This window comes from Podarcis raffonei, chromosome 5 (assembly GCF_027172205.1).
Source record: "Podarcis raffonei isolate rPodRaf1 chromosome 5, rPodRaf1.pri, whole genome shotgun sequence".
In the NCBI taxonomy this organism is placed as follows: Eukaryota; Metazoa; Chordata; class Lepidosauria; order Squamata; family Lacertidae; genus Podarcis; species Podarcis raffonei.
Window position 1 is genome coordinate 81,310,754 of NC_070606.1, and position 25,204 is coordinate 81,335,957.

General features: G+C 49.1%; 1 protein-coding gene across 1 annotated transcript; it reads right to left on the reverse strand.

Moving 5' to 3' along the window:
* Positions 1–7,168: 7,168 nt before the first annotated feature.
* SHOX2 (short stature homeobox 2) lies at positions 7,169–24,115 on the reverse strand. The gene is made up of 5 exons (XM_053390372.1): positions 23,400–24,115; positions 19,436–19,644; positions 14,238–14,295; positions 13,850–13,938; positions 7,169–8,076 (listed from the first exon to the last, which is right to left on the reverse strand). Exons 1-5 carry the CDS (start codon positions 23,686–23,688, stop codon positions 7,783–7,785), a joined length of 939 nt encoding a protein of 312 aa, XP_053246347.1. The 5' UTR covers positions 23,689–24,115; the 3' UTR covers positions 7,169–7,782.
* Positions 24,116–25,204: the final 1,089 nt, after the last annotated feature.

A 25,204-nucleotide genomic window follows, 5' to 3' on the forward strand; every position in this document is an offset into this window, starting at 1 on the left:
TGGCTTAAATCAGGAGCATTCAAAACAGGGACATAGCTAAGCTTCTGGGACTTGGCTGCCTCCATGTTAAGACCTCCAAGTACCCACTTTGCTACAACCTGGGGCTGTAAAGCCAACAGAAGCCCCCATCGTTCAAACCTTGACTTCTGCATGGATGCACTGTGAGCTTCTCCAGCCCCCTTCAGCCCTGAGCAGAGGACCTGCTGGCTGGTGAAGATGAAGGAGAGTTGGAGTCCAGCAACGTCTGGAGGACCACAGAGATTTCCCCACCCCCAGTGTAGATTATTATGTAAGACTGGACCCCCAAACCAGCTTTGGTTTCAATGGGGATCCCTTGGAGCAATGCGGTGTAGTGGTCACAGTGTCCAAATGGGACTTGGGAGATGATGGTTCAAATCCCCACTCAGCCATGAAGCTCGCTGAGTGACCCTGGGGGAGGAGGAAGCCACTGCCTCTCAGCCAAACCTACCTCACAGGGTTGTTGTGGGAATTAATTGTTGAGGCGGAGAACCATGTGCCCCCCCTGGACCTCCTCAGAATGAAATGTGGGGCATAAATGCAGTAATTAATAAATAAATGTGTTTCCGAGAACAATTCAAAGTGTTGGTTCCGGCCTTTAGAGCCCTAAATGGCTTTGACCCCATATAACCATCCCTATCGTTCAGCCCGGACACTGAGGTCCAGCGCCGAGGGCCTTTGGATGGTTCCCTCACTGTGAGAAGTGAGGTTACAGGGAACCAGGTAGAGGGCCTTCTTGGTGGTGGCGCCCACCCTGTGGAATGCCCTGCCATCAGATGTCAAGGAAATAAACAACTCTCTGACTTTTAGAAGACATCTGAAGGCAACCCTGTTCTGGGAAGTTTTTAGTGTTTGATGCTGTATTGTGTTTTTTACTCTATTTTGTTGGGAGCGGACCAGAGTGGCTGGGGAAACCCAGTCAGACGGGTGGCATATAAACAAACAAGGGTAGGGCAGGGTAAAAGCTACAAACCTCAAACCAGTTTGAATGGAATCGCCTAAGGTGAATTCAACTTCTCTGACTTCAGGATCTCTAGAAAAGGTCAAAGTGACACTAGCTTGACGCTGTTTGGGGTTCGTTTTTATTTTTGTTCTCCCCATTTCCTTTCCTTTTCCAATAGCTTCATAATTCCATTTCCTCCACGTTAATATTGCTTTCATGGTCTCCTTATTTGGAGAAAGGGAGAGGGCAGAAAATCTGCTTTTTTATGCTCCACTTATCTGACTGGAACTTACTCCCAAGTAAAGACTGTGTAAGGACTGCAGCCTCGCAGCGCACCTCTTTGCATGTTAACACTGAGAAGGGAGACCCATCTTTAATGGGGCTTACTCCCAAGTAAGCGTGAAGAGCCTCGGAGCCTCGGACTGGATTAAACTCAGGTTTTCAGCTCACAGAAGGACGTTCCTTCCGCTACAGTGAAGGTGTTAGATGTGTGAATCGACTTCCAGTGAATGCAGGTTTCGGTGCCTTCTTTTCGAAGGCGGACAGTGAAGATCGAAGTGTCTCCCAGCATTCGCGCAAAGCGTTCCAAGTGGCGCCCTAAAAACGCTGCGCGGAGGTGCTATTAATTGCGGGAGGGAAGGAGCGAGCTGTTAAATGGACCCGATCCATTCAAAGGCAAAAAGCTCCAAGTCTCATTGGTTTTTGAGGGGATTTAAGTGCGCTGCCTTCAAATCCAGGAGATTGCCAGCGCGATCCTATGCACCCAAAAGTGATATTTATTCCAAGGTAAATGTGTGTATACAGGATTGCGGGCTGTAACAGTGCGGTGTTAACTGCGGTTGCTTCCTGGGGTGCAAGACCCACTGAACACCATCATGAGCCTTGTTTTGGGAGTAGACACGCGCTGCAAAAAATGCCAGATCGGGCTCATTTGGCTGTTTTGCCACTGATGCGTCTTGTGCAGGATAGGTTGGGGGGCCCCGACATCCTCCCCCTTCTCAGGCCATTTTATTGGAAGGGAGCCCCATCATCAGTTGTGATCCAATTACTCTGTCGTGTAAATGTATTTAGGATTGCCATGTAAGCAGGCGGGGGGGGCTGCAATCCGGCCCGCGCTTAAAGGTAAAGGGACCCCTGACCGTTAGGTCCAGTCGCGGACGACTCTGGGGTTGCGGCGCTCATAAAAGCAAGACCACCTTTAACTTGGGCGCACTTTAACTTGGGGGCCCCCAACTAAGGGCGTTTCAGCTTTGGCTGTCAAGTAAAGTTTGCAGGCTTCCGATTGCTTTCTCAGAGGACTCAACGCCACCTCTGAAGGCACCGTTTGACTTCCGAGGCTGACCTCTGAAAGGCCTTCCAGCAGCCGGTACCCTGAACCAAGGGGAGATAAATGAAATTTGATCGCCCTCTCTGCATGGCAAATGGACTTCTACCTAACTATAAAGAGAGGGGCTTGGCTTTTTCTTTCTTCTTTTCTTTCCCTTTTTTGCTCTCTGTGAGTTAATGACAGGCAAGCCTAATGCGTAAACTTTATATTTAAAAATCCGCTCCAAAATCAGAATGCAGAAAAGTCCCTGAGGCTGTGACGAGGCTGGGCAGAACGCAGGATGAGGCCATGGGCGTAGCCGAAAAGTAGTCGGGGGGGGGGCGACGGGCAGCTGCCCCCCCATCAAGTAATTAAAGAAAAATACTTAACTAAGAGTAGAAATTGTAGAAAGGTTTTGACATGGGGTTTTTTTCCCTGAGCCCTTGGGGTCAAAAGAAAGTACGTAATTTAAGGCAACTGATGTTGAGACATTTCGTTCCGAATCTGCTAGACAGAGCCAGACAGAGGATAGTGACAGGTGAGGGTCCTGCGCCCCCAACATAACCCTGGCTACGCCCATGGATGAGGCCACGATCCCATCCAGTCCCCCTCCGCCTTTCCAGTCAATCCACCTCTTCCTGGGATTCTTGTCTTCCCCTCCCGGAAAGGTTAGGCGCCAGGGGACTTGACCGGTCTTCTGACAGCTCAGGAACACAAGAAATTTCCTTTTCTTTCTTTCTTTCTTTCTTTCTTTCTTTCTTTCTTTCTTTCTTTCTTTCTTTCTCTCTCTCTCTTTCTTTCTTTCTTAAGCAACCTGAAACGAACACCCACCCAGCACGCCAGCAACAACAGGAAAGCGTGCAGAACTCCCGCCCCCTTCCCCAAGAACAACCGGTCGAGGGCTAGACCCCCTCTGCGCCCCCATTTAACATTCTCACGACGGCGCTGTCCCCGGGGGACGCAAGTTGGTTTAAGTAATCGCGGGCGGGCGAGAGCTACATCCGAGGGAATCCGACTGATTAGCGCGCGGGTTTTCTGTCTACACGGCGCCCCTCACGTTCCAAATCGTTCTTGGCTTTCTATATTATGATGCAGATGTAGATCTATATAATGGATGTAGATCTGTTTTGGTTTTAAAAACAGTAGCGCGCGTTCCAAAACATTCTTATTATTGGAGCTCCTGCTGCAATTGTTCGTATCGAGCGTGGACCGCTCTAGTGGATACCCGCAATATTATATATAATATATATAATATATATATAACGAGCTTATTGAATAATCAGGCTAACAGCCTTATTGACAAACCAGTTTGCTTCGATTGAAGACCATTGGCATTAAAAGGCTGAGTTCAGAATTAAGAAGCAGCTCGCCAAGGGAGCCTCGCTTCCCAGGATAATCTTCCTGGTTTCAAGAGAGACGTTTCCCTGGGATTCACAGTGCAAAACCCCATACGAGTCTACTCGGAAGTATTCCACAGCTTGAGCAAGATCGGGCTGACCTTGACTTCAGTTGTACCCCGAAGCTGCTTTCCTCTGCTCTGTGATCTGGGCTATGGAATGGAACGAAGGCAGCTGAGATTTAGAAAGACCCTCTGAGAAAGATGTGATCTTATGGGCGCTTACTCGAAAGTCAGTCCCACAGAAGCCTGTGGAGTAAACGTGCAATGGACGCAACGGTCCAAGAGAAAGTTGGACTTGTCCTTGAGCGCAGTTCTGGGCATGTCTACTCAAGAGCAAGTGCGCAAAGGCGGGCTGAAGGCTAGACGGCCTACCCAAAAATAGACAGGCTTTATTGTTCTGAAGTAAACTTCACTGCTTTAAGGGAACGGGCTTAAAATCGCACCCATCCACTCCAAATTCGGTTTATTCGGAAATCGACTCTGTTGGTCTCAGTGGGGAGCATGACTGCAAGAACTCGTGCGCGCAGGATCGCACCCTGAGGGATCCATGGTGCTGCGAGCGGTGTTTGTTTCTTTGCTTGGAAATAATTCCCACTGAATTCATTGTGTCTTAATCCCAGGTAAATGGTAACGTTTAGCATTTCGTTAAGTCTTAATTAATACGGTGGATATTATTTCAGGGTAAACATTTTGGGGCCCGATCCCGTTAACCGTTTCTACTCAAAAGCAAGTGCCAGTGATTGAACCCAATGGGGTTTATTATTCCCCAAAAAGTGAATTCAGGGTGGTACAGAATAAGTACTGCTTAGAGCTGCCCCAGAGCAAATTTCAATGAAACCTTTATTCGTACATTAAGGCTGCTATTCTATACACATTTAACTTGCCTCAGACTTACTTATGAGTAAGTCCGGAGGTCTCAAGCTTACTTATGAGTAGACATGTGTAGGACTGCACGGTCAGTGAGATTAGGAGCAATGTAAACCCCCCCCCGCGCCGATTCATACCTCTCTATTAATCCGAAAACTGCCCAATTTATTGCACGTTTGCCCCAATTGCGCCATCTGAGAGAAACTCGTGAGTGGTCTAAAAAGCTTACCGCACAATCCTACGGTTGCCTACTCAGAGATAAACCCCACGGAATTCAATGGGATTTACTCCCAGGTAAAAACTGAAAATTCTAGGCACAGTTACTGGGGAGTAAGCCTCATTGCAATCAGTCGGGTTTCCTTCTGAGTAGACGTGCGCTGGATTGTACTCTCTCTTCTAGATTATATGAAGACTAAATTGAGATGTGAAATCATTATTCCCATCGCTCTTCAAATATATATATATATATATATATATATATATATATATATATATATCTCATCTGAATGCCTATATATATATATATATATATATAGGCATTCAGATGAGACTGTATACTAAACCAAACTGTATACTAAACCAAGTTTTTAGAGTGGAAATAAAAGGGACTAAAGGCATGAAGGACTACTAAACCGTTCGTGTTTGATAGATTAGTTTGCCCTTTAAAATATGCAGAGAGAAACCTGCAAACTCCGTGAGGATTTAAACACGCACAGAGAAAAGAGAAAAGAGAGAAAGAAAGAGAGAAAGAACCAAGGAGGAAGGGGGGCAGAAAGGGTGGAAATAAAGATAGGTAGAATGGCACTACTGATTTAATTGGAACCACGAACAGAAGTTATGCGAAACCATCAGCTAAAACTTTACTCTCTCTTTCTTTCTTTTTCCATTCAATAGATTGCAAGGTGTCTTAATTCATAACTTGGCACTTATTGAAAACCGTGACGTCAACAATGAATGAATCAAAAGCGGAGCAAACCTGAGTGGAACAAAATAGATCGTGCGGACAACAACATGTAAATGGAAAGTATAACAGCATATTTTTCTCCGGCTTTTCTCCTCCTTCCCCCCCCTCCCCACCCCCTTCCTCTTTCTTCCTCCTCCTCCTCAATAACTTAAAATACTCTAGAAAAAATACGGTCAATATAAATAACTTTTTTTTGTTTTTCTGTTTTCATGGAGAACAAATAATTACAAATCTCTGTTCCTAGCAGAGTTCGACTTGCGACGAGGTCTTCCTCCTCTTCCTCTTCCTCTTCCTCCTCCTCCTCTCCCCCCCCCCCCATTTTCTTGGCAAAAAAAGTGCCCTCAGCTCTGGAAGGCTTTGAGTGGATGAAGGTACCCGGCAACTCCGTAGTTCCTTCTCCTTCCCCCTCCCCTCCACCAGCCCAGATGATAGCTATATAAGCCTTTCGGAAAGGAAAATATATATAGATATATATAATATCACAAGATTACGGGAATGGGTACACCTTTATGAAATCAGATGGGAAGTTTGGACAGAACTATCAAGCCACGAGATATCGCAGCCCGAAGGAACACTTCGGCCTGTATCCTTTTCAAAAAAATATATGCGTGCGCTCCATAGACTTCCTGCCATTATTGGGACGTGGCATTGCGGCTGCTCGTGGGTGCAATACAATCTTTATCTTGGGGTGGGGAGGGAGAAAACAAACTGCTATTTGTTTCCTTACTTATTAGGGTTGGAAATCAGATAGTGGTGGTTTCCCCCCCCCCCTCTACACACACCCTTAAATAAAAAATTAAAAAAAGCTGGAAGCCCCGATCCGGATACAGTTAGTCGCGCATCAATTCCATCGAAATCAATAGAATTTATGTCAGTCGCGACTGACTATTGATTTTGATGCGAGGTGGAGTCTCCTCTGCTCGGCTTGGAAAACAGAGGCAGCTGAGATGGTCCATTAAGTGTGGAAGGCATTCAAAATTCTACCAGGATGGTAATAGCTTTTTTTGTGATGAAGACCAACCTAAATGCCATCACCAAACTTTCGAAATCTCCAGACCTCATCGGGCTCGACTGCTGAGCCCAAAACGGGGGTTGTTTTTTGGGGGGGACCTTTTGGAGAGGTGAGAAAAATCCGAAATCTGCGGGTCATAGGGCGCCTGCTTACTCGAAAGTAAGCCCCTGTGCTCAGTGGGAGTTTTATCTTCCCTTGCAGAGAGGATTGTAAGCTTCAGTGCTGACTTGAGGCTACAATCCTGTCTCCGCAGTGATTTCAAGGAGCTTAGGATGCATAAGGTCAGAAGGCTGGTTTCTCCGGATCGGGGCCTTGGGTTAAAATCTCTCTCTTGGGGGATCCAGAGACTTGGCTTCGTTTTGTGTGGGGGTTTTTTATGTTGTTGATTTTTGTGGTGGTGGTTCTGATCGAGGTGAAGTGCAAATGATCCGAAGGGACGCCAAGAACAAATAAAACTAAAAGCAAACAAATACATGCAGTCCCGGAACTCCACGAGTAGAAGAGTCCCGGTCACTCACTTTTCCCATTAGAAATTGGCAGAGAAATAATCGTCTGTCTGTCTCTCTTTCTCTCTCTTTCTCTCTCTTTCTCACACACACGCACACACATTTTTTTATATATAAAAAAATCCACCGCCCCCCCACTGCCCCTACCCCCCATTTTTTAAATTCTTCTTTCCTTCTCATCTCCGTTTCCAGACTGTGGCTGTTAAAACTCAAGTATCTGATGCAACGTGGAAGGAGGCCCGCCTCTCTTATCAAATTTCTCGTATTAAAGTGATCTTCGCAGAAAAAGGTCAGTTTCAAAACCTGTGAACTTCCCAGCTGCGCGTCTATTTCATCTAATTCTTTTAAATAAGTATATCTCTTCCCGCCAGTTTCTGAGCAAGCTCTACGTTTTCTTCTCCTCCTTAGTATTCTTATTATATTATTAGCAGTAGTAGAAGGGAACTCTTCCCCTCCCTCCATTTAAAACGGAAAAAAACACCCACATTGTTCCTTTTATTTGTTCATCGCCTTGGGTCTATAATATAGAGAGAGTTCTTTCGTTCCGGGGAACGCCTCGTGCTTCTTTCGTCTTTCACATTTTAAGTCGCGCAGGACCAAGACAAAAAGTGGGGGGTGGCGGTGGCAAAGCCCTTCCTCCGGCTCCGTGTCGGCCTCAGTAGAGGAGAGCTGGCCGCGGAGGGAGGAGGAAGAGGCAGGCAGTCTTCTGCGCACGCGCGCGCTGGGATTGCAACGTGCCCCGGCGGCGGCTGCGGCTGCAGGAAGAGTCACAGGCCCAGGGCGGCCGCGTGCTTTTTGGCTTTGAGTCTGAGGTCCGCGATGCTGGAGTTCTTGCTGGTGGTCTTGGCCGCCGCGGCCGCCGCCACCACCGAAGCGGCCGAGGCGGACTCGGCGGCCAGCGTGGCCAGAGGGAGCCCGAAAGGCGGCGCCGGGAACATCATGTAGGGCGCGTGCGCGGCCAGGTGCGGGTGGAGGTGGTGGTGCGCGTGCGCCACGGCGCTGTCGAGCTGCAGCTGCGCCTGCACCTGAAAGGACAAGGGCGTCACGTTGCAATGACTGTCCTGAAAGGGGCAACGAGAGGGGAAAGGGGGGGGGGGAGAGAAGAGTGTTAGGACGACCGCCACCTCAAACCCTCCCCGCAGCCTCCAGGGCTCCAAGCCGCCTCAGCCCACTTGGCAGGGGGAAAGGCCCGCGGAACTCAAGGAGACTTGACTTCTCAATACACATTCAGTGCCACCCTCAGCTACTTCTTCTTTATAGCGGGGTGGGGAAGGGACTAAAGGGGTGCGTGGTTTCACTAACTGAGGAAGGGGATCCTTCGGGGTTTGTGGCTTGCATCGATCCCCCTTTGCTACCTTTCCCCTCATTTTGTTCTGTTTTATTTGTTGAATTTATATAACTGCCCTAGGCTGCCAGGAGGTCTCAGGGCACTTCACAAAATCAGATTATGAAACTGCAAAATATATAATCAAAATAACAACAACAACCCTATAACCACCCTTCCCCCCAAAAAACCCACCACATATTAAAAGGCCATAGGATGTCACTCCTCATAAATGGAGCACTGAAGATGCTTAGGATTGGGCTCTGTGTTTTTGTTTTAGTACCTGCCTTTAAAAGAGAGAGAGAAGGGTTCATGAGCACAAGCCTGATTGCGGCTGGATTGAGGGCTACAACCCTTTGTGCCTACTGAGCAAAATGTAACCAGGATTGCACCGTGGATTTATTTTGGGTTGATGAGACACCTAATCTCTGGGTTGTGGGTTTGAGCCCCACGTCGGGCGAAAGATTCCTACATGCCGGAGGGTTGGGCTAGATGACCCTTGCGGTCCCTTCCAATGCTACAATTCTATCACTCTGTGATTTGTGCAGCATGCTTACTGGGAAGAAAACCAGCAGCAATGTTCAATGGAATTTAATCCGTTAGCACCGAAGCCTTACATTTGCACAACACCACAGGAAGCTGCTTTGTACCGAGTCAGACCATGGGTCCAATCCATCTCTGTATAGATGGCTACCCTTACAATGAGCAGTGGCAGCAGCACTCTGGGCCTCCAGGTCTAGGTTTGTCCAACCCCTACCTGGAGATACTGGGGACTGAACCCGGACCCTTCTCTATGCAAGGCAACCGCCCCAGCTCTCAGCTACCAGACAGTTTCTAAACAAATGAATGAATGGAGAAAACTAACCAAAACCTAATTGCTGGCACTGAAACAACCAAGTCATCATATTCACGAAAGCAATAACCAGTTAACGGCATTTGAGGTATACAGCTCAGCTTCAGAACTTGTATCACAGTCCTGAAAGATCTGGCCTCTGTCAAAACAAAAGTCCCTGAGCATGTGCAGAATGCCTTTCCTTAGGACCCAAGTAATCATAGCTAGCCCTCACAGCTTTAGAATTCGAGCACAGCATAGCCACAGAGCCTAGGACCTGCCGATCAGAAGGTCAGCGGTTCGAATCCCCGCTATGGGGCGATCTCCCATTGCTCGGTCCCTGCTCCTGCCAACCTAGCAGTTTGAAAGCACATCAAAGTGCAAGTAGATAAATAGGTACCGCTCCGGCGGGAAGGTAAATGGCGTTTCCGTGCGCTGCTCTGGTTCGCCAGAAGCGGCTTAGTCATGCTGGCCACATGACCCGGAAGCTGTACGCCGGCTCCCTCGGCCAATAAAGCGAGATGAGCACCGCAACCCCAGAGTCGGCCACAACTGGACCTAATGGTCAGGGGTGCCTTTACCTTTACCTATAGCCAGACCACAATTTGTGATTTTTTCCCCCAGGTCCTTGAGTGCTTATTTAAGACAGGCTATTTCCTGAAAAAGACACACCTATTGCTTAATCCAGTGGTTTTCAACCATGGCACCCTGGGGTGCCTTGCATGATGGTCAGGGGTGCTGCGGGCAACACTGGCCTCTGTCCCTCTTTCCTTCCCTCCTTCCTCTGATGCCCTCTCGCATCTCTGCCTCCCAAAGGCTTGCACAGCTGTTTGTTGCAGCACCCTGGCTACAAGCTCCCCAGGCGAATGGTACTTCTTGGGCTGACCAGGAAGTGCTGGTTGCCAGAAGCTGAGGCAGCCTTGGAGTAAGCGAGCAAGCGGGTGAGGAAGCCCAGCCAGTCCACCAGCCGTTGCGGCTGGCAATGGACAGGCAAGTGGGAGGCCAGGCTGGCCTTTCTTGTGCTTGCTGTGTGCAAGACCTGCCTGGGAGCCGAGTGCCCAGGGCTGAAGGGGCGCCTTTCCACCAAGCAGGCCCAGAAAAAAGGGTGAGAGGTTGCCAGCTCTGCAGGCAAGTGGTGACATAATTGGGCTCCTGAACCCCACAGGGGTGCCACAAAAAGAATGTACATTCATACCTTGGGTTACAGACACTTCAGGTTGCGTTTTTTCGGGTTGCGGACCGCCGAAACCTGGAAGTACCAGAATGGGTTACTTCCAGGTTTCGGCGGTCGCGCATGTGCAGAAGTGCTAAATCGCGCTTTGCACATGCACAGAAGCTCCGAATCGCAAGCCGCATCTTGCATGGATCACGTTCGCAACACGAGTGTCCACTGTAGTTGGTTAAGGGAGCCATGGACTCAAAAAGGTTGAAAACCTCTGGTTTAATCCCAAGCGTATGAGGTCTTTCTGTAGTTCCCAAGTAGTGGGAAAAAATTGCTTCTGAGCACAGTCGCAGGGCCTGTATTATAACAGGTCTAAGCCTTGACTCATTGAGCCCTGAGCCAAGTGATAGTATTCATCCTATAAACATATGCAAAGTGTTACCCCTCACTGCCATATTTTAGGGATTGCGCAAAAGACTTCCAGGTCACATTATGCTACTTTCATGCAAGCATAATCCTCCAACGCGGGGATGGGAACCTGTGGCCTAACAGTTGTTACTAGACTACAACTCCCATCACTTCTGACCGTTGGCATGCATAATCCCTGGTCGCCTTTCTTCTGAGTTTACTCGACCGGCAGAGACGGATGGGAGCTGAAGTCCAACAACTGCTGGAGGACCACAAGTTCCCCATCTCTGCCTAGCACATTTCCTCTTGTAAACTAAGCCTCTCTGGTTGGCTAGACAGCAGACAATCTAATTGGTGATTTGGTTAAATATGCAAGCTATTTCTCCTGGACGGCCTTGTGAAATGCAGTAAGTATGCACTGATCTGTGGATGGGTGCTCCTTCCTTATCTCCCTGAACGTTCTGACTAGTTGGGCCATGTCCTACATTGATTAACTTGTCAGTTTCGTGTGCCTTCTGCCAGCAGCATGTACCTTATTGCAGGCTCTACTCATAAGTAGTGCTTCTTTGGCTATGGCTGAGAGGTACGGTACCCTCATGTGTCGACTGCTTCTGGTTTTCTGCTTGCGGTTACTGCCAGCTGGTTTTGCATGCTAGTTGACCAACCGTAAGCAAAATAGAGGCTAATTGGCTGCACTTCTCTTTCTCTCCTCCCTCTACACTTAACACAGATTCCCGCTTTCCAATGAATGGGCTTGATTGCCCTTTTTTCCAGTTTGCTTGTTCACTCATCTGCTTTGACCATTTTTTTCTAAACACTTTTGCTTGCTCATCTGTCCGCACCATCTGAAGACAGGTGAAGTAATTATCCTGCCCTAAGGTCCATTTAATTAAAAAAAAAAAAACCAGAGCAAAAGGAGAAACAGGCATTTGCCGTGGATGCTAACCTGCCCTTGGCTACAATCCTGCACACATTCAGTTTGCTTAAATGCCACTGAACTTCAAGACTTCAGCCTTGATAGCATCAAGACAGTGCAGAGGGCCCTCCTTTATCATGCTCCTTTCCTCTCAGCTCTCTAATGACTGTACACATCTGTTGCTCTCAGTCATCTCCCATATGACCTTTATGGTGTTATTACCCACACCTTATCAACCCCAGCACCAGCCACAGTTTGAGACAACTATTGTTGCCACTGCTTTTATTTATCATGGATGCAGACAACCGGCAGAGTCTTCTCATAGAATCATAGAGTTGGAAGAGACCACAAGGGCCATCGAGTCCAACCCCCTGCCAACCTCTCCCCTCCTTACCCTCATTTCACAAGGGAGAGTCTCTCACCCTACACATGGCTCATGCAGCCCAGACCCACGCATGTTTAGTCAGAGGTTAGCCCCACTGAGTTTCATGTGCCTAGGACCAGTGCTTAAGAGACAGCTGTTTGTCTACAACCAAATGATGAGCAGTTTCAATTTAGAGCACACCAATATCATTGCCATTAGAAGATTGACCACTGAGGTCAATAAGCCTGAAATATGCAACTTCTCTAGGACAGAAGACAATTAATCTACGAAAGCTATGGAAGAAGAACCCACTGAGTTTTGAGGTCCAACATACTTATTCTTAATTAGATTACTTAGAAGCTCTGTTGAAATCAGCTGAAGATAACTTCCAAGTAATTACTATAATTCAGGGGCTAGGTTAGGAATGTTTATCCCCATTGAAGTTATGCCAGAGTGGACTACAGTTCCCATCATGTGAAGCTGTTGGCGACACTGGCTGGGCCTGGTGGGAGTTTGAGGCCAAAAATGTTAGGAGGATAACAAGCTTTGGAAGAGGACTTGACTGTGCCAAAGGTACCTTACCATCAGGCTTGTAAGGTTTGCTTTTCATTACCAATGTAGGTTGCTAAAGATAGACACTACTCTAAAAAGGGGAAATAAAAGTGGTATCTGTAGGACTCAGGCTCTCCTGCTAAAATTAATCCAGACTACATGCCTGCTAGTTCACAAAGCCGCATAAAACTTGTGGAGTTTTTTTGTTTTCAGAAAACCACCACAACTGGCCACCCCGCCCCCCCCACTGATCGTATTAGTAGAATTAAATAAATACACACACCGTATAGTCATGCACACCTATGTATTTTTGCATTGATAAACCCATCAAAATCAATTCCTCTCACTTGGGTGGAAGCTCAGGAATTCACAGGAGCCTACAGAGAGCTGGGCAGGCTCACTAAGGCTGCCACCCTAAGTGAATTTACTAGGCAATAAGCCACATTAAACGCCTTAAGTTCTGAGTAAACATGCATAGGAGTTGAGAGAGAACCTGGCTTAAATGAGCCCTTAAAGCTGTGGTCCTCTGCCACAGCCCCGTGGTGGAGCACCTGCTTTTCATGCCAAAGCTCCCAGTTTCAATCCCTGCCAACTCCAGGTATTGCTGGGAACACCCATCTCTGTGTCACTTCCAGTCAGTTTTAGACAATCCTGAACCAGCTGGACTCATGATCTGACTCGGTACTGTATAACTTCCTGCGTGCCACTTTCGAGAGAGGAAACCCCACGGCGTTTCCAAATACTAAGCATGAACGAGATCCGCTGAGCATCTAATGGGAAACCCAGATTCACTTCCCGATCCCTGGTACGCACAAACGCCGCCTCAGCACATTTCGGACTTTCCGGATCCTAAGCACTCTTCCTAGGAAGTAAGCTCCCTCGAGACCCGTGGGACTTAATTCCCCTTTAAATCAGTACCACCATTTAAATCTGCAGCGCCGAACGGCAGATTTGCAGCCCTGCGCGCCTTTATTACGCGCTGGCCAAGTCCCACTGAGCTCAACGGGAGCTTGTTTCCAATAAAGCACACAGAGACCGGGTCGGACTGCACGGCACATGCACTCAGGATCGGTGTGTTCAGTGCCCAGACAAAACACACACGCCTCCAATCTCCCCCCCCCCCCCGCAGGAAGGCAACTTTTAAACATTCCTTTTGCGCATATGATTGACCAGCCAGAGAGAGAGAGGGATAAAGGGGCACCTGCGGGAAGGCCATCTTGTGGCCCTTCCTACCATTGTGGGGCTGACGCTCACGGGATTCTCCCTTTGTACTTGCCTGCTGGAAAGGCATCCTCAAAGCGCCCACGTTCACGTAGGGGGCAACCCGGCACGCTTCAAACTGGCTGGCTGCTCCTATGAGGACTCCTGCAAGAACAGAGGCAGGGATCGGTCAGAAACTGAGCTAAAAAGGCACAGGACATCTATTTTTTATTTCACTTCGCTGGGAATGCTCCCTTGGCTCTTTGCGCGTTGGCAGCGCATATTGTGCCCAATGGGGCTTATTTCCAGGCAAGTGTGCAGCCTTAGGCAAGGAAAAGCCTGGAGGTTTGGGGGAGAGGCAAAAGGAGGCCCCCAAGAGCCTAGAATTTAAAGGAGAAGGTTGTATTCCCTGGACCAGAAACGTTTGAACCCGTTTCCGCGCGCCGCTGATAAAATTCACCTACCTTTGTGGAGTTGGTTTTCTTGCTTTCTGCATTTAGCTCTTCTGTTCTGAAACCATACCTGCGCAGACAGGAAGGAGGCGAGCTCAGTACAAAGCTATTTATCTACACACAGTGATGCTTAAAACCATTCAATGACCCCAGCAGCGTTATCTTCCTGGCTCCTACTGGAAACTCCGCACTGCGCGTGCGACCTAAAATAATCTAGGCCCACAGTTTTGACCAGGGTGTCCAGAGGGGAACGAGGAGGGGGGTCTTGCATGCACCTTTAATAGTTTCATGACAAGCCACAGAAGAAATTCCTTCTTCTATATTACTATTAAAGGGGCAAGCGAGACCTCTTTGGTTTGCCTCCGAACACGCCAGTAAATTGGACACTTAGGAGACAACCCTACGCACACTTACCTGGGGGAAAGTCTCATGAAACCAAGTAGGATTGGCTTCTGGGTGAAATAGGATTACACTGTTAGGTGCAAACATGTCCTTTTTTCTTTCTTATTTTTAAGAGTTTACATAGTGATCAAGAAAGTTTAGTAAACCACATAACCAGATTTCAGTTTTCTTGAAGTTTCTTAACGATTTTGGGATCAACAAGCCCCCTCCCTCCCCTTTCTAGGGAGAAGCAAATGTATCCCTTTCGAAATGTTGCACTCCAGAGAGTTTTGGATTATGTGCGTGCCAGATTTCAGCCATCTGCGCGTCACATAAACTGTTGGGAGGTGACTAAGTCTTGCTTCGACTTTTTAAAGAGAAAACAGCAAAGGGTTTCGCGTTCAGAGGAGTCTAGAAATTGGGATGACTTGTGTAGCAAGTTTCAAATTCTCGAATAGTTTGAGAGTGACCATTTTGAGCTGCAACATGGAGTCTCCTCTGATTTGGGAGGGAGTCTCGTTTTCAGATATTTACAGTAATCAACTTCCTTGGAGTACACGTGCTCCACATTTCAATTCTTTAGCTCATATAGAAGTAGTCCCCTAGAACTTCAACACACACACAATTACACAAGCCAGTAACTGAATCCGTAACTCTGTGCATCTTCACATGCAACACCAACCTAGTTCTCTGATTTCCCTTACCTTCTCTCTCTCCCCGCCTCAGTTGCGATCCAAAACAAATCCAAAACATCATTCTATATCAGTCTCCTTTTCCTCTTTCACAGTTACTATTTTAGGCTTGAATCCTAAAGAAAGATGCTTCTGAAAACTTTGCATATTTACTCCGAAGCAAAACCCACGTTTCAATAGAAGTTTATCCAAGTTGGTGTGCTCAGAGTGCAAGGTGCAGCCTTACTTGGAAAGAGTTATGACTAAAATCAGTTCAACTCACTCCCTTTCCGAGTAAAAGTGAGGCACAGCTCTTACATTTAATCTTCAGTTAAGAGCTAAAATCCTATACACACCGACATGGAAGCAAACCCCACTGAACTCACAATAGGACTTACTTCTGAGTAGACAAGAATAGGATCGCTCCCGTTAAGCAGGGGAGTTAGATGGGCGAAATTTGGCTAGTTCCCGTTGGGTTAGGATAGAAGGGCCGTTTCGTTGCTAATTATAATTCCAAACTGCGTTTCAGGGAGGGGAGAGTTTACTTAGGAGTTGTTTTGCTAAAACGAATGGGAAATATTACAGTGCCAGGGGCCAGTTGCATGTCCCTCCGGCCCTCGGGAGTAGATTGCACCACCAGCATTGGAAAGGCAAGGAGGACGCCTAGGATGGGCCTGGGATGAAGCTGACGAACGCCTAAACTTTGCCTGAGCGTCGCTCCCTCCCTGCCCGCTTTAGAATCGGAACTTAAAAGAGCGCAGTTCTAGGATATGGACAGTTGCCGCCTGTTCTGGTTCTTGCTCAATTACTTTCTCGGGGCCCGTTTCATCTTTCGCCAGCCGAATCCCCACCAGGCCTCCCCCCTCCCCTCCATCTCGCCGTGCTATCTAATGCTAAAACACACACACACACACACCACAAAAAAACTAGTGATAAAGGGGTTTAGATGTTTGCGCAATAAGACCCGAGAAGAATGCGCTCATTAAAAGCCTGTAATATTAATTAGCTTTATCTTCAAGAAAAACGAAACACCAAAGCGTTTAATGACTCACTTTTGGGGGGTAATTACTGTCATAAAAGCTTCACTACAAAGAAGTTGGAAAATTCTCTGTTCCTCTGTGCAGTGGAGTGTAACACAGAAGCGGAATAATTGTCTCATTATTATGATAATCTAATTTGCTGCCATCGGAAGAGATGGGGGGGGGAGAGAGCTTCACTCCAGGCAAGGAGATAACTTTGGCAGTTAGAAATGGGGAAAAGTTTGAAAACCTGAGAGAGAGAGAATATGAGGTGTACCTACAGCCTTGGGGCCAGGCAGGTGTCCTTGGGCAGCCCGACCCTATGCGTTTGCATGCAGATGTAAGCCCCATTGAGTTCAATAAGGCTTGCTTGCTAGGGAGTAAGTCCCATTGAACTCAGAAGGACTGGCCTCCGAGTAAACCGGGGAGGGAGAGAGGATCGGGCACTTATTTCAGCCCCATTCATTTCACTGGGAGTGTGTTTCACATCTCTGCCACTGAAACCAATGTAATTTAAATGTGCTTTAAAATCTTGAGCCCAGATTTATATATTGGGGGAAAGCGCTGGGGAGAGAGATCTGTTTTCCATCTCAAAGGTCCTCACTATCATGTGATCCTTCTTCCCTCAAGACCCTTTTAAAGGCGGGGGGAGAGGAGGGGCAACGAGGGACGTGAAAGCTGATTGGGATCTTATTCTTTAAACTGTCAACATCTGCAGGCACGAATCCTGTCCGTTTCCACATTCAAACGAACATCCCAGGAGTCTAATACACGCAGTGTGACGTTTCTTTCGATGGCGCTTCCTTCAAAGGAAGCAAGATATGCCAACCGATCCTGAAAATTATGACAGCCGGAGGTCGCCATCCTGGTTGCGCTTTCCGAGCAGAAGGCCCCACTGAGCAGAGTCGGTCCCTCTTCCAGGCAACAAGATCGGGCTGCGCGCTCGCTGACCTGGGAGCCGGTCAACACGAACTTGCACGAGATCGCAACCGCGCAGTCCGATCCTGTGCATTTTCACAAAGCAACACACCTTTGAAAAGTGCGCCGTTAGATTGCGCGCCTGAGCGTGCTTACTCGAAAGCAAACCCACGATGTCTACTTCCGAGTAAAGATGGCTAGGGAAGAATGGGGGGGGGGCGTTCATTTCAGCTTCCAGCCCATACCCCTGCCGCCTTCCAGGCTCGCCTTCCCACCATCTGCCAATGGGAGCTGGGAAGCAAAGTTTGAAACAAAATCACAGCGAAGCGTTTTCTGGGGCCATTTAAAAGGAAGGAGGCCTTAATTTATGCAAATCTCTGAAAGTTATTCTGTATGGATTATGGTGGGCACTGGTTATTCTTTTGTTGAGTCAGGCAAATCTCCCTCCGTAGGTATCGCCGCCTACATAGAAATCTATATATAATATAGATATGGACATACAGCCACACTCCATAGCGTATGTGTGTTTATAAAATCAGAAAAGCAGAGGCAGATAAAAAAGAAGAATCTTTTTCTTTAAGCTGCGATGTCTTTCAAAAATTCTGCTCTCCCCCAGCACTGTCTTTCACACAAACCCTTTTACACACACACACACACACACACCCCTTTGCTACAACGTGGCTGTTCAGTGTCTGCCTTTATCCGATTACAAGATGCAGAGAAAAAGCCTTTAAGAGCCGAAGAGCCGTTTTGGTGCAGATGGCAGAGCCTACGAGCAACAAAGATGGAAGGAAGGGGGGCGGGAGAGAGAAGGTATCTGTTACAAGCCAGGAGTCGCTGCTTAGCCTCCCGGCTGCAGATGTTCGGGGGGCCTGGAAGTGCTCTCCATGTGTTCCTACAAAGGCGGCCCAGTTTTCTGCGGAAACGGCGCTGGAATGACGGGTCGCCTTCGCTCCCGGTGGACAAGGGTCTCCGGGCCTCTGGCTGGAGATGCGCTTCTACCTCTGGACCCAAGTCCTGCCTTTTCTGGACCAGAGCCTCTTTTTTCCTCTGGGGGTGGGGGACGGGGGCAGCCTGACAAAGATCCCCAGCAATCTCTGGACAATGTAAGGGGAAGATGGTCTCCAAACAGCTCTTTAAATCCGGCTGCATTAGCCAAGCCCCGCGCTGCCTGTATCTGTTCCTTTTCTGAGTCCCTGGGGGATTTTTTTAATTACTTCCCCTTTTAAAAAAAGTAAATGGACTGTAACTGTGTACACTTTAGCAACTCCCAATTTCGTTTATTAGTCACCCCTTCTATAAAGTTAATTCATACATCCGCCTTCTACTTTAAAAAAGAAAGAAAGAAAGAAAAGGAACTGAGCTAGGATCAATGTTTAAAGGCAGAAGGAGAATATAATACACATGGACTCGGTATTTTTCCCACACGGAAAGCTTAGCTATCCGAAGTCTTAGAAACCGCACTTAACCACACTACCAACCACACTTACACACCTACTTTGAGCACTGCTCACTGTCCTCAATTGGCTCAATTTTTTCTCACTAGCTACTGTTTCAGCTTTAGATTGTAAGCTCTTTCGGGCAGAGACCTTTGCTTTTTTAAAAAAATGATACTGTAAAATACCATGGACCTGGATGGCTCTAAAGATAGCAAGCGGAGAATCGGAAGAAATGGGACACAAGAGAGGTCAGCACATCTCGATGTGGGCGGAACTATGGAAGCAAAATTCATCTATGAAGATGGAAACAGCCCCTTGCAGCCCCAAAACGCACCAGGAAATGACATTTCCTCCCAACTCATAGGTGTATATTTAGGATGAGGCCGAAAGCGCGCAGATACTACAACACAAGGTCTGCTGTACTCCAGATTCGCCACTCTTGTCTACTCAGGACCAGGAACAACCTTTTGGTGGATGCCCCCTTCCTCTCCTAGCGCCATACTATCCCCCCCCCAAGCAAAGGCTTGCAGAAGAAGGGCACCCACCGGATCCGAACCTACCGCTACCAACCATCCATGAAAGAGGAAGCAAGTCCACTTTGTGACTTGCTTGCCAATGCAGCGCGCGATCCACTGAGCCTCTTGGTTCAGAACAGAGCGCAGTGGGAAGGAATCCAGAGTCGTGCTAGCTCCCGGGGCAGCTAGTCCGTATGAAGGTCCCTTCCCGGGATCCTCGTGGAGGAGCCCCTCCCCAGCAGAAGCCGAAAGGATTTCCATGCTTACCTGCACCCGAGCTTCGGACAAACCCAACCTCTGGCTGAGCTCCTCTCTCATGAAGGCGTCCGGGTAATGGGTCTCGTCGAAGAGCCTCTCCAGCTCGTTCAGCTGCTCCAGGGTGAAATTGGTCCGGCTTCTCCTCTGCTTGATTTTCGTCTGTCCTTCGTCTTCCATCACTTTGGCATCCTCTTTGCGGTCCTTCAGCTCTGGGGAAACTGGAGACGGAGCAACAACAAGAAAATAAAGAGGCAAAACCAAAACACCACCAGAGACATACAAGCAAAACAAAACCAAAAAGCAACTACCCAACCATCCCTGGACCACGAGGCCAGTGCCTGATCTGGGTTTCCAACAAACACAAAAACTGCCTTATGCCATAGCAGAGCCTTGGTCATAGAGTTCAGGATTGCCTGCACTGGCTGGCAGCGGCTCTCTGCGATTTCAGGCCGGCCAATCTCTCTCACCAGCCCTACCTGGAGACGCCGGGGATTGAACCTGGGACCTTCTCCATGCAAAGCAGAATCTCTGCCACTGAGCTCTGGCCCTTCCCCCACTTGTGTTTTTACCTTAAGTCAAGCAGAAGGGGGGGGGAGGAGGAGGAGGAGCAGCGGTGGCAGGGATCAATGAAACGCTCAAAGGTCACCTCTCTTCGCAGTGGCGAGGCTGAGCGAAGGAGGGCCCAAGCAGAGCCCCGCGAGCTGGTACCCGGCGCCTGGGCAGCCGAGGGCGCAGCCTGGCCCGCGTCGCTCGTGGCTTCGCTTCAGATCCCAGGCCCACCAGAAGGAAAGCAGCACGTCCCCTGGACGATCAAAGGAGGGACTTAGAGGCTGCACTTCCTAGGAAGTGTCAGCCTCGTTGAATCCAGTGGGACTTACATTTATGCGTTATAATTATAACCCCCTCCTCTCTCTCTCTCTCTCTCTCTCTCTCTCTCTCTCTCTCACACACACACACACACACACACACACACACACATATATGACCGCTGCTCCCACAGCGCAATCCAAGGTACTTCTACACAGAAGTTAAAAGCCACACTGAGTTCAAAAGGGTGCTCACAAGTCTTAGCATGCAGTCTTACAAGTGTGTTTTTATGGGATCGCAGACTGTCCCTGAATGGTTTTGCCCTGGATCTTGTTTCAGGCTAGGAAGGCCCACCCTAGTCATTGGGAACAGAGTTCTCTATTTCCAAAGGACCAGCCCCTGTCCTTCTCAACTTTTGTTTTGCCCTGCCCGGACCCGGGCGCCTGCTTCAGTTCTAAGTGCGCTGACCTGCGCGGTTTGATCGAGGTGAGCCCGGGGTTTCTGCCAGCAGTTCCCAAAGCCACCGCAGAACGCAGGTCCATCCTATTTATTTATTTGAGTGTGTTAACTTTAAGTCTAGAAAGACTTTAAAAATCGGCCCAAGAGCTGGCTCTCCTCCTGCGCAGCGGTCAGCTTGGTCTTTGACAGCGATATTATTATTATTATTATTATTATTATTATTATTATTATTATTATTATTGTTATTATTAGGAGAGACGCTCCGAGCAATGCGTAGTCTACACCTGTCTGGGAAGGGGCAGCAGGTCTGTCCTGAGAACTCCGCGGTCTTCTCAGGAGGAAGAGAGGGAGAGGGACCTCTTTTCCCCAATTCCGGTTCAGGACAACAAGAAACAAGTCCGGGATACGCACGCCCCGAAGTCCCAAAGACTTTAAGGTCTCCCTTCCTCCCTCTCGCACCGGTCACGGCGCGCCTCCCATTGAAAGCGCCGGCAAGATCCCATAGAACTGCAGCGCCCTTACGCTCCGAGTCTTCTCGACGTTGGCGCTGGCTGCTGTGAAACCCGCGTGGCCTTTCAAGTGGCACCTTTTCAAAATCACAGCAGCAGGTGTCGATGGGGGATCTGACGCGCGACCGCCGCTGCAGTGGCTTCTTGAAGCCTCCTGCTTGCGGGGAAGTCAAGGCATCCTTGCCTTTATTTACTAGGGAGGTGGAGAAGGAGCTCCCTAAATGGTATAGTTATCGGAGCAACTGTTTTTGAAGTAAGAAGAGTGCGCAAAGTTTGATCACCCTCCTGCTTCCTCCCACTAAACCTCCATCTGTTTCCCCTTCACCCTGTCGAAATATATATTGTAGGCTCCTTGAGGCAGGGACCTTCCGACCTGATAATACTGTGCAGAACGCCGTGCCCGATGATTAAAGTATTGCTCGTTTCCCGTCTGCCCTTCCGGAACACCAACCGTTTCACACATTTCACTTTGGACACTAGGCCCTGTGTAAACGTGGCGGCGTGACGCGGTTCATTCAGGCTGCGGGGGGTTTCCTAATCTACAAACCGGGTTCCCCCGCTTCCTTCCTTCCCTCCCCGAATGTATTTGTCCACCGCCACACCGAAGTTTGTTTACTGGAGCTGCGTTGGTCTCTAATCATATTCAGAATTTGTTTATAAAATCATTTCCGGATGATGTCTGCTGTTCAGTTCCGACCTGGAGAGAGCTACTTTCCTTGAACAAAAGAGTTGAAATAAACCCTCCTCCCTCGACTATGACATCTGCATCCTCAAACCGCACGCAGGTATTCAAATATGCTTGAAAGCCGAGGGGATCTTTGGATAAGCAAACAGGAGAGGTTTGATGTTGTTTTTTGCAAAGCGCATTATCATTTATTCCTCTTCCTCTCCCCCACCACCCTACACACCAGTATAAAATCTTAAAGAGGTCGAGAGCATCGAGGAATAAAAGCGAAACACTTCGCTTGGATTTCAGCATTACTTATTAGCAGTGTTCCTAACATTGCATTCCACCTACTTAGAAATGTATGGTTTGTTTTCAAATAACTATTCACCCTTCCTAGGAAATGCACTTGGAGAAAAAGAAGTACCATATAGGCTCCCTTCTTTTAGTGTACCCAATATTTGATACTTTTATTCGCAAATAAACAACTGCGTTTCAAACTTTTAATGATATTTAGGGAGGTTTCTAAGCCGCCTTAAACAGAAATAAATTCGTTTTATTTCGCATTTGTTTCCAGTGCCACATCCCCTCCCCCTCATTTTACATTGCAAATAGGAAAGGGTCTCCATAGCAGGAGCAAATTAATTATCTGCTTAAATATTTTGATAGCTAGAAGTCGGGGCCACATATTATTTTCGCTCAGTTGGGAACAAAATAGTCGGCACATCTTAATTTACAATACGTTGGGCTCCTACACTGCGTAAATTACTTTAAACGGGAGAAGAACCATTACAGGGATAACCTCCCGGATTCAAAAAGCTGTCACCGTTTCCAGAACAGCTCAACGCAAAGCCTGACAATCAGGATTTTATTCTTCCCATTTACTCACGGAGGAAATATTTGTGCATATAACTAGTCACACATGCACAAGCCAAACTATGGTCTGCCTAACCCAGGATGGCGAGAGCTTGTGATTTTACAGCTTCCCTTCCTTGGGATTGGGAAGAGAGAAAGGACAAAAAAGCCCACATCCCCCAAACATAGCTAGAGTTCAGCCAGGAAAAAAGGGCAGACATTATCAGGTCCCAGACGATCTGGACCGGACTAGCAGCCTACGGTCAAGCGATGGCCGGCTTGCGGTGTTCTCACAATCTGGCCGCTTTGAAACGGCCCAGAAAAAGTATCCATCCACATTAATGGAGGGGGCTCTTTCCCCCAGTCGAAAAGACCAGCCGGCTCCGCGTCTGGACGCCAACGCGCGCGCTCTGCCTCCTCCATCCGTTCCCCGGCAAGTTCCCCCGCCGCTGAGGTCCAACCGGACGTAGCAGCGCGCATTTGGGGAGGTGGTGGTGGGGGTCCTCGGAGTCAAACCACACACATGGTCCCCACCCCGCCCACCCCAGGAAGCACCCTTCCCCCGATTCTCCCCCTCCCCCTAGTACTCCCAGCATCTGGTTCTTTACGCGCGGTCCCCTGCCTCTAGCCAGCCTGCCAGGCGCCCCCCCGACCCGCTGGGCAGAGGAGGGCTCGTTACCTTCGCTGAGCTTGGGGGTGCCCGTGTCCCTGGCCCTGTCGACGGCGCCCATGTCCAGCTCTCGGACCGGCGACCGGCCACCTGCGCCGCCTCCTCCGCCTCCTGCTCCGGCCGCCCCCCGAGCTGCGGGGCTGCTGCCGTCCTCGCGGCCGGGCTCGCTGGATCCTCCGGACTCCTTGGCTCCCCGGACGGGTCCGCTCTCCAGAACCTCCCGGTAGGTGATGAGCTCCTTTTTCTCTTTCACTTTCTGATCAAACGACTTGGAAACAAAAGCGGTAAGTTCTTCCATCGCCGGCGCTGCGCTGGGCTCTTTTTTCCTCGCCCTCGCTTGCCTCCTCTAGCTGCTCCAAGCCCCCCAAGAAACACATCAAGGGGGTTAGGGAGGAGGAGGAGGAAGAAGAAGAGGAGGAGGAGGGGTGGGAGAAAAGAGGGGGGGAGGGTGTGGGCAAGGTGCGGGGGGGGGGGAGAGAGAGAAGCCGCAGAGGGGCTGGAGAGTTAAAGGGGAGCTGATGCCTCGCAACTGGAGCGGGCTTGTGAAAACGCGAAGATCTTTGACAATTCTCCCCGCCAAGAGTTCAGATCTGATAGGGCTGGGAGCTCTTGAAGTCCCCACTATTTATACTTTGCGAAGCCTGCCCCTTGTTCGGAGCAAATTACCTCCCCTTTGGAACTGGGAAGGAACCCCCTTCTCCTGGAGCAGCCCAGCACCACCACCAAGGAGAACAAGAGCCAAACTGGGAAAGGAGGGGGAGGGAGGGAGGGAGGGAGGGAGAGCGAGCGGGGGGGGGGAGGGAAATAGAAAGAGAGACCTCCTCCTCCTCCCTCAGCTTCCTCCCACCCCCCTCTTCCAGATCCAGTGGCCAGGGGTTGCTCTCGGCCATTAATCCAGGATTGACAAGAATCCCTAATTAATTTAATTAGGCGTGGATCTTGCGCTAGTGTCCTGAGTTAGTTAAACACGAGGGGGGGGAGAGAGAAAGGGGGCTGGATCTGCAGGGGAGGGGCTACAGGAAAAATGACAAGGCGGCTGGCTCCGGAGAGGGAAGAAGAGCAGGAGGAAAAGAGAGAGCGCTACCCCCAAACGTCTTCTTTACCAGAGCGCGGGGCTGGCCGGCTGGCTTGCTCGCCTCCTCGCCCGCCGAAGGACCAAATCAGCCGCGATGCCAAGGAGAGATTAGTGCTCCTTTGATCGGCTCTCCGCACCACCTCCGCCAAACAACCAGCTAGATCCTGGGGCCTTCTAGATAAAATAAAAATAAAAATGCGGAATGCTTTGCTCGGCTCACACGTTGCCAGCCCAATCCTAAACCCGTCTGGGAAGACGGCGCTTGCCCTTGAAGCTCAGGGACGAAGCGGGCTTCTAGCCAGAACCGCTTCTAGCCAGAACCGCAGCCTGAATTAAACCCTGTACGACTGAGACCCGTTTAGGGTTGCGGGGAGGGAGGAGAGACAGCAGCAGAGAGGTGAACTCCATCAGAATTGTCCCAGCCTGTGTTTGTCCCTTGGATGTCTTGTCACTCACTTCCTCAGTCTGCATTTCCTACACGTCGATCCTAGACTTAACACTGATCTGAAACGGAGTATAATTCCGAATAAACAGCCAAAGGCTTTGCGATGTATATATATATATACACACATATTGGTCTCCTTCCCATTCCTGCCTGCGCGATGGTACTAAGTTAGGTCTCTGGCTAATTCCTGGGACGCTGGGAGCGCTCAAGGCGCCGGAGGCTCCCCATTTCAGGGAATTTTGCCCATAGACCTTTTCTGCTTTATTGGGGGTTTGGGTGCGGTAGATTCAGCCA

Bases quoted from the DNA above. Each gene is read 5' to 3' on its own strand.
- SHOX2 (XM_053390372.1), bottom strand. From the start codon at position 23,688: ATGGAAGAACTTACCGCTTTTGTTTCCAAGTCGTTTGATCAGAAAGTG. The intron at 19,645-23,399 runs GTAACGAGCCCT...CTCCGTCTCCAG, and splicing joins CACCCCCAAGCTCAGCGAAG to TTTCCCCAGAGCTGAAGGAC. The intron at 8,077-13,849 runs GCAAGTACAAAG...TGCCCCTTTCAG, and splicing joins TGAGGATGCCTTTCCAGCAG to GACAGTCATTGCAACGTGAC.